Here is a 16,004-nt window from a genome sequence, read left to right as displayed (position 1 = left end):
TGACCTGAGGTGAAAGGCCATTGCCAATGGCAGGGTTCATGGGATTTGAGGGCCCGGATGGAGGCACAAAGCTGTCTGTATAGCTGGAAAATCCATGCCTGGTGCTGGGTAGGCAATACGCCGAGCTGCTCTCTGGATTTGAAGGGAGGCTGCTTTGGTGTACAGTGCTTGGAGGAAGCGGCTGAGGTCTATGGACTGTACTGCTTGGATCAGACACAGCTAGAAGGGAAAGGAACACATTTATACATTTTCCTCATAGGCTTCTGACATAACAAATTCACTGTGTAAAGTTCAACACTGAGAAGAATTGATCAGGACTTGCAGGTAAATATTAGCTAAACCAAAGGTGAATATTTAACATTACTCAATATTTAACTGGCCAGGAGGAAAAAACCACATGAAACAAAGGATGACATAAGCCTCTGTCAGACCTACATGACACATTGTGAAAGTTACATGCCGATGTGATTCTCACATGATGCATAATGGGCATATGCTCTTCTAATGGACAGGATATATTCTTTCCTCTCCAGTTCATCAGTAGAAATTCAGCCCAGGTTGGTAGTGACCAGTGATCAGACAAGTTGTGGGGTTTGCAAAATTTCCCTAGTCAGATTTTGGTTTGGCAAAACTATCCACCACTGGTTTGGATCCAGATCTCATTTTACCCAAATCACTGAAGTTTAGTAGGTAGGAGGCTTAGATAAAAAGTTGCAGATTTTTCCCACTTCTATAATAGACAAAGCTGTGGGAGGCAGGGAACTGGTTTCATAATACCCCATCAGCCAGGTTTTGCCTTTGAAAGATCAAAGTCAGGAGTAGCCTGTATCTAAGTTCCATTTTTCCCAAACCATCGATAAGTTTGAGACTCCCTCTCTAGTAGCAACTGGAACTTATTATCATCTGATGGCTATTCAGTACGTATGAAGTGGTTGGTTATTTCAGTCCAATTCCTACTGGACACATGTCAGGCACAAAAATTTCCAGTTGTCACTAGCAACAAATTGAATGAACATAGTGAAGATTGAATGAACATAGTGATTGACGACCTAACCTCCACCATGCACTGGGACATGGCAGAGTTGAGACATAATGGTAGGAGAGGATGGGGACATTTGCACTACTCCTGCCAGTGCTGTACCTCTCCCAGGGATAGGGGACTTCAGTCTCCAAGCTAAGGCTGTCAGTCTGGCACTGGCACCATTCAGAGGCAATCAGGCCACGAGCTAGTGAAGCCAATGGGAATAGTCACATGTTCAATGTCAGAGCTTTGCTGGCTTGAGGCCTACATTCATCCGAACCATTTTAAAAATTTGAAGAATAGAATGTTTCTAAAGTGAGTTTACATGGAAAACCACTAATAATGCTGTTTAAACGAAACATCTGTCCCATACTGTACCTTGTGGTATGGAGGTGGGTTGATATGAGGGCTCAGATAGCTGGTATGTTGGCAGGGTTGGCATGGCAGTGGGTGGGAATCCTCCTGGGATCAGGTGGTTGAAAGCCATCAGTTGATTGGCCCCTGCCTGTTTCCTCCATCTAGCACGACGGTTACTAAACCAGACCTACAAATGTTTTAATTAGGTACATTTGATTTTGTACATTTAACATAGGCACATTAGAAATAACGGTACTTTTTAATCATAGAATCATAGAATATCAGGGTTGGAAGGGACCTCAGGAGGTCATCTAGTCCAACTCCCTGCTCAAAGCAGGACCGATCCCCAATTAAATCATCCCAGCCAGGGCTTTGTCAAGCCTGACCTTAAAAACTTCTAAGGAAGGAGATTCCACCACCTCCCTAGGTAACGCATTCCAGTGTTTCACCACCCTCCTAGTGAAAAAGTTTTTCCTAATATCCAACCTAAATCTCCCCCACTGCAACTTGAGACCATTACTCCTTGTTCTGTCATCAGCTACCACTGAAAACGGTCTAGAGCCATCCTCTTTGGAACCCCCTTTCAGATAGTTGAAAGCAGCTATCAAATCCCCCCTCATTCTTCTCTTCCGCAGACTAAACATCCCCAGTTTCCTCAGCCTCTCCTCATAACTTATGTGTTCCAGTCCCCTAATCATTTTTGTTGCCCTCCGCTGGACTCTTTCCAATTTTTCCACATCCTTCTTGTAGTGTGGGGCCCAAAACTGGACACAGTACTCCAGATGAGGCCTCACCAATGTCGAATAGAGGGGAACGATCACGTCCCTCGATCTGCTGGCAATGCCCCTACTTATACATCCCAAAATGCCATTGGCCTTCTTGGCAACAAGGGCACACTGTTGACTCATATCCAGCTTCTCTTCCACTGTAACCCCTAGGTCCTTTTCTGCAGAACTGCTGCCGAGCCATTTGGTCCCTAGTCTGTAGCGGTGCATTGGATTCTTCTGTCCTAAGTGCAGGACCCTGCACTTATCCTTGTTGAACCTCATCAGATTTCTTTTGGCCCAATCCTCTAATTTGTCTAGGTCCCTCTGTATCCTATCCCTACCCTCCAGTGTATCTACCTCTCCTCCCAGTTTAGTGTAATCTGCAAACTTGCTGAGGGTGCAATCCACACCATCCTCCAGATCATTGATGAAGATATTGAACAAAACCGGCCCCAGGACCGACCCTTGGGGCACTCCACTTGATACTGGCTGCCAACTAGACACGGAGCCATTGATCACTACCCGTTGAGCCTGACAATCTAGCCAGCTTTCTATCCACCTTATAGTCCATTCATCCAGCCCATACTTCTTTAACTTGCTGGCAAGAATACTGTGGGAGACAGCGTCAAAAGCTTTGCTAAAGTCAAGGAACAACACGTCCACTGCTTTCCCTTTATCCACAGAACCAGTTATCTCATCACAGAAGGCAATTAGATTAGTCAGGCATGACTTGCCCTTGGTGAATCCATGCTGACTGTTCCTGATCACTTTCCTCTCCTCTAAGTGCTTCAGAATTGATTCCTTGAGGACCTGCTCCATGATTTTTCCAGGGACTGAGGTGAGGCTCACTGGCCTGAAGTTCCCAGGATCCTCCTTCTTTTCTTTTTTAAAGATGGGCACTACATTTAGCCTTTTTCCAGTCTCCAGGACTTCCCCCGATCGCCCTGAGTTTTCAAAGATAATGGCCAATGGCTCTGCAATCACATCTGTCAACTCCTTTAGCACTCTCAGATGCAACGCATCCAGCCCCATGGACTTGTGCACGTCCAGCTTTTCTAAATAGTCCCGAACCACTTCTTTCTCCACAGAGGGCTGGTCACCTCCTCCCCATGCTGTGCTGCCCAGTGCAGTAGTCTGGGAGCTGACCTTGTTCGTGAAGACAGAGGCAAAAAAAGCATTGAGTACATTAGCTTTTTCCACATCCTCTGTCACTAGGTTGCCTCCCTCATTCAGTAAGGGGCCCACACTTTCCTTGACTTTCTTCTTGTTGCTAACATACCTGAAGAAACCCTTCTTGTTATTCTTAACATCTCTTGCTAGCTGCAACTCCAGGTGTGATTTGGCCTTCCTGATTTCACTCCTGCATGCCCAAGCAATATTTTTATACTCATCCCTGGTCATTTGTCCAATCTTCCACTTCTTGTAAGCTTCTTTTTTGTATTTAAGATCAGCAAGGATTTCACTGTTAAGCCAAGCTGGTCACCTGCCATATTTACTATTCTTTCTACACATCGGGATGGTTTGTCCCTGTAACCTCAATAAAGATTCTTTAAAATACAGCCAGCTCTCCTGGACTCCTTTCCCCCTCATGTTATTCTCCCAGGGGATCTTGCCCATCAGTTCCCTGAGGGAGTCAAAGTCTCGTTTTCTGAAGTCCAGGGTCCGTATTCTGCTGCTTTCCTTTCTTCCTTGTGTCAGGATCCTGAACTTGACCATCTCATGGTCACTGCCTCCCAGGTTCCCATCCACTTTTGCTTCCCCTACTAATTCTAATGTATTTTGCATTTGAAAAGAAGCTAAAAGCTCAATATTTACCACACAAGTCAATCTTCATGGCAATGAAATAAGTCCACGGCAGAACATTACTTGATCTAGTGGCCTGAATACAGGACTGAGAATCAAGAACTCGTACACTCCAACTCCATCTCAGGCACTTCCTCCTCTGCCAAGTCATTTAACCTACTATTTTCAAACTTGGGTGATTAAAATTAGATACCTATATCGATATGGTTACAACTAAATAAGTCTCATGAGCACCTACAATTCCACCTTATTTAGATGTTTAAATATGGATTTAAGTGCCTAACATGACAGATGTTATTCATGCCATTTAATGCACTCTTGGAAGGTACTCAGATGCTATAGTGATGAAGGCAGTACAATAACCTATATAGAATAGAACTTTAAACATGTAATGTGGACTCCACAGGCCTTTGTACACAAATTAAATCAGTCCTTCCTAGCAGCTATTAATGCACTCTCGTATGCATGTAGCACCTCACCCTAAGACTCCATAGCTCTGGATCATAATTTCACATAGAACCATTCTTGAAATTTGTTTCCAATGTGAGACACAAGCCAGCTATTATTTAGGATTAGCTATGCATATCTTATCTAGAAATCTACTTTTCTTCAATAAACACAGTAATTCCAGACAAACCATCTTCAGTTCACATTCAAAGTTCTCCATGACCTACTTACAGTGGAATACCAGCTAGAAATAAAAAGCAGGATCTTGTTACTTAGCCAGAAATACCTTGTATGTTATGAGTTATGACAAACACAGTTCTCTTTTATGGTTAAAAAAAATAATCCTAAATGTAACGGGCCAGGGCTGGTGTGACTTCCATGAAGCTATGCTGATTTATACCAGGTGAGACTCTGGCCCAACTTCTGGATCAGAGACCCTCAAACTTTAAGTGTGGACCACATCTTAAGAGGATTATCTCACTGCTGTTTACCCTCCCATTTACAATTATGCAGACTGCATGCCTTCTCACTCACAATCACATACTAGTCCTGCAGCAACTGCACCAATTACTCCATGGAAAATTAATATTAGGACAATGTCTAATTTATGTTTAGCTATTTTTAAATATAATTTAGCTGGTGGTAACAAGGAGCAGAATTAGACCCATGTGACCAGCCAGCTCATCACTGACTGCCAGCAAGTGCTCTACAGACCAGTTTGGGAACCACCAATCTAAATAATACAGATCAGCTTTCTAGGAGTCACATTATTTGTGGCCAGAAAACATAATGCTGTACAACGTGTAAAAGACACTACTGTGCTGCACCTCTCAAGTGTCCTGCATTCTAAGGGACATAATAGCATTTGGGTAGGTTTGGGTCATCATGCCCTCTGTCTGTCCCACATATGCTGCTCCACAGGCATCACTCTGAGAATACATTGAGCCATTTGACTTCAAAATTGTGTGGCTGTGCCACTGTATAATGAGAACTGGCCCCATCTAGATCCTTCTTTTGCTGGAGTTGAGTGCTTTGGTGTATCTTTCCCAGTTTCGCAGTGTCACACAGCACTGGACTGATGGAACCTCTTTTCCACCTGCAGGCACCCCTCCTTATTTCTGCTGCACATGGTGCTTCCCCTTCTTGAACAAACCAAAGGCCATAGTGTTATTGCTGGGGCCTCCTTGAACAGGCAAGGAGTCAATGGATAAAGAGGATTATTTGGTGAATAATAGTTGGGGAAGACCCAGATCCACCAGTTTTGGACTCTTCTTCCTATCCTCCAGACTGCCTAAGCCTTGACCAATTTCTTTCCCCCAACCTTCTCTTCCTCCAGAGTCACATATTTATTCACCCTCTTCTGAACCCCTTTAATTACCTCATCAGTCCCACAATAAAACATTTACTTTTTGTTGCCCCTATAGCTGCATAAAGCGGATGTGGCACCTCGTGGAGGAGAAATGGATCCAAGAGGGAGAAGATGGAGTGAGGTAGCTCTGAAGAGGAGCCAGGGAGGAAGCATGGAAGGAAAAGACAGAGGGGCCAAATGGTGACGGGAAAAGAGAAATGGGGCTGAGGAGGCAGTGGGCAGCAGCATCGCCTATACACATGCTATGACTGACACCCTCCCCTCAATCATTCACTAACCAGTGCCTTGTGCACAACTCTCTCCCTTCCTCAGGTCACCAGGTTATCTGAAGATCTTAACATGTTTTATAAACATTAATTGAGCTCCACAACACCACTGTGTTGAGGTGGGTATCAACTCCATTTTATAGAGGAAAGGGAAGAAGAAAGATCCTAGAATAGTTTTCTTCTATTCCATATAGGTTCTTCTATTGCTCTCAACTCTGTAGCATCTGACCTTCTTCCAGTATTATGTTAAGCAATGTGATAAATGTCTCTCTTGTGGTTTGTTTTTCCCCTCATCCTCTCCTCCCTCGGGGGCTGGGGGGGATTGTGTGTGCAGTTTAGCTTTTGTTCTTTTTCGATTTCTGTACTAAATATACACACTGCTCTGTGTTTCTATTAGAGAATGCAGGTCGAAGAAAGGTGCCTTCCACTTGGAACAGAAGGTTTGGTGAGAGTTGTGGGAGTTTGTTCCAGTTCTGGACTGACCCCAGAGAAAGCTCTTTCTCTCCGTCAGACAAGCTTTGTCCTTGTTGTAGAGAGTTCCATTGTGCCTGAGGTCAGCCATGGTCTTTATCCCAGAGCTTTAGGTGATCTTTTAGATATGTTGGACAAAGGCCACTGAACATTTTAATCATAAGGCCTGAGACCTTGAACTTGACTCAGAAAGGTTACATGATTTTATGTTAATACTTGTTTTCGTATGTTACATATATACATACCATGGATTTTACTCAAACCTGGCTTGTTTGTATATATATGATAAAATAAATGCAGCTTTGCATGAAGCTTTTATAGAAACTAAAAAGGACATAGTCATTGTTCCAAAGAGCGTAACAAAAGAACAGCCATACTGGGCCAGATTATGGTCCATTTTGCCCTTACCAGAGCTTCAGGGGGAGTGTATAGAACAGGGTAATTATGGAGTGATCCAACCCAGACTTCCACGCCTGGCTTCTGGCAGTCAGAGGTTTAGGGTCCCCTCCAAGCAAAGGGTTGTGTCCCTGACCATTTTGGCTAATAGCCATTGATGGACTTATCCTCTATGAACTTAATGTAGTTGTTTTTTGAACCCAGTTATATTTTGGCCATCACAATCTCCCAGGGCAATGAGTCCCACAGGTTAATTATGCGTTGTGTGAAAAAGCACTTCCTCTTTTTTTGTGTTAAACCTGCTGCCCATTAATTTAGTCAGGTAACCTCAGGATTTTGTATTGTATGAAAGAGTAAATAACACATCTCTATTCACTTTTTCCACATCACTCATGATTTTATAGATCTATAATATCCCCCCTTAGTCGACTCTTTTCTAATCAGAACAGCCCTAATCTTTTTGTCTATCTTCATATGGAAGCTGTTCTGTATCCTTGATCATCTTTGTTGCCCTTCTCTGAACCACTTCCAGTTCCACTATATTTTTTCTGAGATGGGGCGACCAGAACTGCATGCAATAGCCAAGGTGTGGGCACACCATGGATTTCTGAAGTGGCATTATGATATTTTCTGTCTTATTTTCTACCCCTTTCCAAAAAGATCCTAGCATACTGTAGCCTTTTTGACTGCTTACAATGCTTTGACAAACTTACAGTGTAAGGTCCTGATCCTGCAAATGGATATTCCCATGGATGAACCCATATGCCACTCCACTGACTTCTCTGGGGCTCTACACAGGTGCAAGAGACAATCTGCATAGATCCTGTTGAACAGTCACGGCCTAAAATATTACTACTGTAATCCTGGTTAATTGGGACATGCTACATTGGGGCAGCTGTTTTATTGGGTAATATCTATGAAAAATGATTTTGCATAATCTAGTGAGCAGTATTGGCAGAACTTCCACTTAGTGAAGAGGAATTTATCTAAAGCCATCTAGTGTTTAGTAAGATGTTAAATAGATGTGGAGTTTTAATTCATAAATTTCAGCTCAATGAATTTATAAATCAAACAGTTTAAAATTACCAAACAAATATTTTCAAATTTGACTTGCTTTGTAAATCCATTGTGACTTTTACATCAAGCCACAAGACTGTATGGACTAGACTAGAGCATGGCGTTTATAAGGTTGCATATGACGGGCCAGTTTTATTATGGTGCATTATTATATGTAATGTACTAACTATTAACCATTTTAGAATGATATAGAAACTGCTGTCCTGGTTCTCTTTGCACTCATACTGGTGTAAATCAGGAGTAACCACAATGAAATAAATGGAGTTACAACAGTGCAAAATTAGTGAGAGAGGAGAATGAGGTCCCACAAGTTAAGGCATTAATAAGCTCAAGGTGACAAAGGGAAGACTGTGTTCTCAGCCATAACTCTTTATTGCATGACTTTTGAATGCTTGATTTCACAAGCGTCAATATGGCATTAGTGCTATGTTTTCCTACAGCATCTACATACTCTCTCTCCCGCCTCATTACTGAGAGTGAGAGGTTCATTGGTATTATACATTAAAATATAAAATAAAAGAAAATGCATATGTAGTAATGTTTCTGTACGTTAGAGATAGGCATCTGATCCAAAGCCCACCGACATCAATGGGACTTGATTTCAAGCGACTTTGGACCAGCTCTAAATTCCATAAGAAGTTAAAAGGCTGTAAAACAAAAGTAATCACTATTCAAGGTGATGTCTCTGAGGGCATGTCTACACTTAAAACACTATAGCAGCACAGCGCTTCAGGGCATGGCTACATTTGCGAGTTAGAGCGCATTAAAGGAGCCCCGGGTGCCCTAACTCATGATGCGTCCACACTGGCAAGGCACGTAGAACACTCTCACTCCACAGCTAGAGCGCTTCTGGTACCCCACCTCGGCAAGTGGAATAACATTTGATGCGCCCCTGCTGGAGCGCCGCGGCGCCAGTGTGAATGCTCTGGTCTGTTAGTGCGCTCTGATCGGCCTCCAGAAGTGTCCCACAATGCCTGTTCTAGCCACTCTGGTCCTCACTTTGAACTCTACTGCACTACCCTCAGGTGACCAACCATCAGACCCGCCCTTTAAATTCTTTGGGAATTTTGAAAATCCCCTTCCTGTTTGCTCAGCCAGGCATGGAGTGCTCTCAGCGAATCTTTCCAGGTGACCATGCTTCCACGCGCCAGGCAATCCCCAGTATGGAGCAACGGCTGGGTGCTGGATCTCATCAGTGTTTTGGGGGAGGAAGCTTTCCAGTCCCAACTGGGCTCCAGCCATAGGAATTACAATACCTTCAGGCAGATATCAAGGGACATGATGGAAAGGGGCCATGACGGAAAGGGGCCATGACCGGGATGCACTGCAGTGCAGGGTTAAAGTGAAAGAGCTGCGGAATGCCTACCGCAAAGCCCGCGAGGCAAACAGCTGCTCTGGTGCTGCCCCTGCGACCTGCCGTTTTTACAAAGAGCTGGACGCGATACTTGGGGGCGACCCCACCTCCACTCCGAGTACCACCATGGACACTTCAGAGCCCAGTCCAATAAGGCAGGAGGAGGAGCAAAGTGGGAGCGAGGGTGCTGAGGAGGAGGAAAACACCCCGGCATCCCTAGATGCATGCAGCCAGGAGCTGTTCTCAAGCCAGGAGGAAGGTAGCCAGTCATGGCGGCTGGTGCTTGTGGAAAGACAAACACCAGAGGAGGTTCCCGGTAAGCGGCTTTTATTTTGGGAAGAAAGTTATTTGGTGCGGGCTCTTGGGGCAAGGAGGGTTAGGGCTGCATGCATGCCTAGATGTGGAATAGGGTGTTGATGTGCTCTCTCACATCGCGGTAATCGGCCTCAGCGATCTCTTCAAAGGTCTCATCCATCTCATTGCCATAATTTGGGCAATACGCTTGCGCAGGTTTCTCGGGAGAGCCACTGTGGTCCTTGTCCCAGTGAGGCTAAGATGTCCATGCCACTGTGCCGTGAGGGGCGGGGGGACCATTGCTGCACACAGGCAAGCTGCATATGGGCCAGGGCAGAAGCCGCATTGCAGTAGAAGACCCTCCCTTGCTTCCCAGGTCACCCTCAGCAGCGAGATATCTTCCAGGACGAACTCCTGTGGAAAATGTGGGGACAGTGTTCAGTATGGTGCCCCCTGCAGCTGCTGTTGGCTCTCCCCAAGGCACAGAAACCCAGAGGACAGTACAGCCATGAAAGAATCAGTCCCCCTTGACCCTGTGCTTACTCACCATTTTGGGGCTCCCGTGGGTTATGTGCACTCGCTTTGGGATGGGCAAATTATGCTATTGTGTAGACTGTGCTTGCCCTTAAGTCCAGGGGAATCATTGCTCTGTCTGGTGTGAACAATGCTGCCTCCGTTAAGTGTTGCATTTTGCCTTTACAGATGCAACCTTGAGATTTCAGCCATCCATATTATCACCGGCCGAGACCCTGCAAAGAATCAGGAAGAGGCCACGTAGAAGCAAAGAGGACGTGCTGTATGAAGTCATGCAGCACTCTCTTAATGAAAATCAAAAAGTGCAGGAATGGCAGGAGAATGAAAGGAGGGTCCACTAGCAGAATGCAGATCGCTGGCATCAAAGCACAGAGCGGCTGATAAGCACCATGGAGTGCCAAGCGGACTCGATCCAGGCTCTCATAGCCATGCAGGCGGAGCACTACCGCGTCTGCCCCTCCCCCTCCGCAGCCCTTGTCCCAAAACTCTTTCCCTTGTGCCCCCATGTCACCTCCAACCCACTTTCCCCCACATCTGGGTTCTTATCGCCACCAGCTGCCTTCAACACCTGTAGCTTCACCATCCAGCCCTGAAAACTACGACCCTTACCCACTGCACTCAGCCCCCATCACCATGCAGTATAGCCAGCCTGAAGTGCAGCACTCATTGCACAGCACTCCAGACAGGAAGGCTGAGTATAATAACAGGACATACGCAAACCTGTGACTGTACCGTTCCCCACCCCACCCCCTTGCCCTTTGTGTTTCTCAAACAGTTGTGTTTCTTGAAAAGAAAATGCATTTTCTTTTCATTAAATGGATTTTTTTGCTTTGAAAACATTCTTTATTATTGCATAACATAAAAGATACCTTAGTCCAGGAAAGCAACAGGCACTGCAAGTCAGTGTATCATACGTAGCAAACACAGATTCCTACTAACGTTGGAACCACTGCACTTCACTCCCGTGCAGGGCACCAGATATTACTGGTGGCTTTCAGCCTCAAATTGCTCCTGCAAGGCATCCCTAATCCTTGAAGCCCTGCGCTGGGCCCCTCTAATAGCCCTGCTCTCCGGCTGTTCAAATTCAGCCTCCAGGTGTTAAACCTCTGAGTTCCATGCCTGAGTGAATCGTTCACCCTTCCCTTCACAAATGTTATGGAGGGTACAACACGCGGATATAACTGCGGCGATGCTGTTATCGGCCAGGTCCAGCTTCCCATACAGAGAGCACCAGCGGCCCTTTAAACAAACAGCCAAAAGCACACTCCACAGTCATTCTGCACCAGCTCAGCCTGTTGTTGAACTGCTCCTTGCTGCTGTCAATGCTCCCTGTGTAAGGTTTCATGAGCCACGGCATTAAAGGGTAAGCGGGGTCTCCAATGATCACAATGGGCATTTCGACTTCCCCTACGGTGATCTTCTGGTCTGGGGAAAAAGTCCTGGCTTGCAGCTTCCTGAACAGGCCAGTGTCCCAAAAGATGCGTGCATCATACACCTTTCCGGGCCAGCCTGCGTTAATGTCAATGAAACGCCCACGGTGATCCACAAGCGCCTGGAGAACCATAGAGAAATACCCCTTCTAACGAACTCGGAGGCTAGGTGGGCTGGTGCCAGAATTGGAATATGCGTCCCATCTATTGCCCTTCCGCAGTTAGGGAAACCCATTTGTGCAAAGTCAGCCACAATGTTATGCACATTACTGAGAGTCACGGTTCTTCTGAGCAGGATACAATTAATGGCCCTGCAAACTTGCATCAACACAATTCCAACAGTCAACTTCCCCACTCCAAACTGGTTAGCAACTGATCAGTAGCTGTCTGGAGTTGGCAGCTTCCAGATTGCAATAGCCACCCACTTCTCCACCGGCAGGGCAGCTCTCAATCTCATGTCCTTGCGCCTCAGGGTCGGGGCGAGCTCCTCACAGAGACCCATGAAAGTGGCTTTTCTCATCCAAAAGTTCTGCAGCCACTGCTCATCATCCCAGACTTGCATGACAATGTGATCCCACCACTCAGTGCTTGTTTCCCGAGCCCAAAAGCGGCGTTCCGTGGTGGTGAGCATGTCCGTGAATGCCACAAGCAATCTCGTGTCAGATGCGTTACGCGAGTCGATATCATCGTCGGAGTCCTCACTGTCACTTTGGATCTTAAGGAGTAACTCAACTGCCAGATGTGATGTGCTGGTGAGACTCGTCAGCATATTCCTCAGCAGTTCGGCTTCCATTCCCGCAGACCGAAAGGGAAGACAGAGCACGCAGTACAAAAAACGTTGAAAGATGGTGCCAATTGTGAACGGAAGCAGAGGGATTGCTGGGATGCAAACCAATGCATCATGGGGCGTTGGGACAGGACCCAGAATGCCCCGTACCCCCGCACCCTTCCCACAAGCCACAGCGCCAGAATGGGAAGAGGTGCTCTGTGGGATAGCTGCCCGCAATGCACTGCTCCCAATGCCGCTGCAAGTGCTGCAAATGTGGACACGCCAGTGTGCTTGCAGCTGTCAGTGTGGACAGACTGCAGCGCTTTCCCTACTGCAGTCTACAAAGGCTGGTTTAACTCAAAGCGCTCTACATTTGCAAGTGTAGCCATGCCCTCAGTGTAGACACTATCTATGCCAACGTAAGGTGTTTTCCCTTCTGCATAGGTAATTCACCTCCCCAAGAGGTGGTAGCTAGGTCAAGGGAAGAATTCTTTCATCTAATTTTCTAGTGTCGACCAGGCCTAATTGTCCTTTGTGCTCATTTTTAAAAATTAGCACACTGCTGTTTTGAATCCATAATCTTGGAGAGTGTAGCATGACAGCTTTTACTATTAGGCTATAGGTCTTAGATTTTCCTATAGTGTCAGCTTACTTCAGAAAAATTCAAGACAAAATAAACATGCTCACAAATATTAGATAGATCCTTACTAAATATGTTACCACTGGAGACCTGATTTACAACAATGTTACTCCAGTTTTCCACTGTGTAACTCCATTGAAATCAGTGGAGTTAGATGGTGGAAAATGGGAGTAACACAGTGGTAAATCATCCCCAAGGCTTAACAAAAAATCACACCATCACAAGCAAACACATTGGAAACTTTTTCTTTTTCATTCCCAGTGCAATTCAAACAGCATCAATACATCATATCAGAAAAGTACTATGTGTCCCATTCTTTTGACTTAACTTATGCAAAAGCCCCCATATAATGAATTACTTCCTCAGATATAGGAGAGTCTATAATGCCTTTGCATTCTTTCCTTACCCCTCTGCTATGAGCATGATAATTATCACCACATGTTAACATTGTCCATTTTGCACCATAATGCCCGATAGAACCAAAACACCAGTGACTCAGCAATTTTACATTTTGATTATACAGTGTAATTAGCCCTCACAAGTAATAGCAAGCAAAGGATCAATGGGAGAGGAGGCCCTAAGCACTGAGCATTGTAGCGTGACATGTAGAATAGCCACTACCACAGTGAATTGCTTGTGCAAGCAAAAGGGATGCACAATCAGGCTGCCACATAACATACATCCAGAGCAGATGTTAATATCCCTATGAAGTATTGAACCCTAATAGGAAATATAATCTATTATTTAATATTTATATTATAGTAGCACACACAGGCCCAAACCAGGGCATCATTGTGCTAGATGCCATGCAAACACATATGAAGACACAGGGTAAACTTTCAACAGTACCTAAGTGACTTTGGAGCAAAGGGAGTTAGGTACTTAGTCTCAGATCCTAAATGCTATTTGGATACCTAACTTCCATTAATTTCAATGAGAGTTAGGCAGCTTCTGAGGATCTGGGGTTTAGAGGCTTAATTTCTATTGACTTCCAATGAGACTTGGGCTCCTAATTGCTCATTTTTGAACATGGCACTCAGGCACTTTTTAAAAGTCCCTACAGTCTCTGCCAGAAGAACTTACAATTGAATGTATTTGAAGGGTGTTAAAAAAAAAACAAACACAGAGGGACAGGATTTCTTTAAGTCTTCCTAGGTACAGAAGATGCCATTTAAGCTGATAATCAGTCATATTTCCTGATAATGAATTATAACAGAATGAGGAATAGTCTCCTAAGGGAAATATTGGAGACTCTTTCACTGGAGACACTTTTAAAAGTAGACTGGAGAAATCACTCGGGTATATGCTGAAGGGAACAATTCTGCACTGGAGGAGAATGGACTAGATTACCTAATAGGCCTTTTCTATCTCTAATTTCTAATATTTATGTCTTGCCTTTTGTTATCATATTTTGTTTAAGCAGTTTGTAACTGATCAAGCCAATGTTATATTTCCTAGATTTTGACTGAGTATTCCTTAAAAGATGCAGTTATTCACTTGGGATCACACTAATGTAATTAGCCTTGACATTTCAACAGTCTTATCGTAAACAGAAAGTGTTCTATGTGCTTTTAAGGCAGAAAGATCTCCCAACCAAATGGGCAAAACATTTGAAAAGTGAATTTTGCAAGAGACTAGTGGATATTTTGCACTAAATGCAATCTGGCCATTGCAAGCATGAGTGCCAAAGACATACAAAGATATATCAAAGTCAAAACACTGATGTATTGTTAATGACATTTCTAATTTAAGCCAAAGAATTTGTTCCCTTTGCCTCATAGTGTTTTTCTTTATTTTACATTAGGGATTTTTTTCCTTAAAAATGTTTGTGTTAAGTTAACGCAGCGCCTTTTGCAGCACTGACAGTGACAGCTCTGGAGTCAGGAGTTCTCTAAGAGTCTAGTCCTGCATTCCTCCCTCAAGCAAACCACCTCAAAGAAAACAAGGGCCTTATCCAAAGCCCATAGAAATCACTCTTTCCATTGTGCCAGTGGACTTTGGATGAGACCCTGAGAGCTTACTCTGAGCAAGGAGTTGAGAATCAGGCCCTGTGTATCCTTGGAACAGATACACCATAGATAGGTCAGCTTCCTCAAAATGCCCCACCAATCTGCCCCCATCCTGTTCCAGCTCCTCTGAACTTCAAAAGGCAATTCAGGTTCCATGCCCATTCAGACCATGGCCTTTCTGTTGATTCTGCCAAGAGGTGTCCCCGTTATGGTGGTGGGTTTTTTGATACGGGCAGTTTTCCCACTGGACTGACAACATCAGAGACATTCCACAAAACAATTAAGCTGGGATTTCCAAAGAGGTATTGTGTGCCCAACTTCCACTGAAATTCAAGGCACCTAACTCCCTTAAGTTTCTTCGAAAATCCCAGACTTAATCTTTTCATTTAATCACTTCTAAAATACTGTAGTTGAGTATTCTCAGAAAATATTTCTATTTACTTGTTTTTTAACATATATTTAACATACGTATATATAAAATTAAAATGCCCCAAATTCGAGCCCTTGGCAGCAGAGAACTGGAAAACAGGATCACAGAATTACTTCCTTTCTTCACCACCATACTAAAAGACTGAACCATTTTTGCCCAGTATAGATCTATAGTTAGATAATTTACCAAGATAAATTCCTGCCTCTCCCCAGAAAAATGTCTGTAATTATGTAAATATTTTCTACCAAACTGTACAAAGTATTTCCTTTCTTTTCTTTTCTACATGATGTAAAATGGACGTGCCCCAAAACAGATTCTGTTCCTTATAGCAAAGCAGGATTAACAATAGAGATGTGCCAAAAGGCGGTCAGTGTCCCTGAATCTATACCTTACACTACCCATCTTCTATCCCACTGTGGTAGGCTGAGTAGTTTGGACTACTCACTCAATCTATTTTAGGGGAATGCAGCTTCAGTAAAGTCTTCACTCTTGACACAGCTCATCCTTTCACATCATTTTTCAGTGACTGCCTAGCACGTGAGTTCAGTTTGTTACTTTAAAAAAAAGAGA

At 44.4% G+C, this 16,004-nt stretch overlaps 1 protein-coding gene across 2 annotated transcripts in view; it reads right to left on the bottom strand.

The window, feature by feature from the left end:
* The window catches only part of PAX3 (paired box 3), a 118,820-nt gene that overhangs the window by 12,943 nt on the left and 89,873 nt on the right, over positions 1-16,004 (bottom strand). For both annotated transcript variants that reach the window (XM_007058188.3, XM_043522805.1), the window contains exons 6-7: positions 1,400-1,565; positions 5-219 (exon numbers count right to left, since the gene is read on the bottom strand). In XM_007058188.3, the coding sequence (XP_007058250.1) occupies positions 5-219; positions 1,400-1,565 (381 nt within the window). The remainder of the gene's footprint in view (positions 1-4; positions 220-1,399; positions 1,566-16,004) is intronic.

The sequence above is a fragment of the Chelonia mydas genome, chromosome 9 (genome assembly GCF_015237465.2).
Source record: "Chelonia mydas isolate rCheMyd1 chromosome 9, rCheMyd1.pri.v2, whole genome shotgun sequence".
In the NCBI taxonomy this organism is placed as follows: Eukaryota; Metazoa; Chordata; order Testudines; family Cheloniidae; genus Chelonia; species Chelonia mydas.
This window is presented reverse-complemented; position numbering and strand designations above follow the sequence as displayed.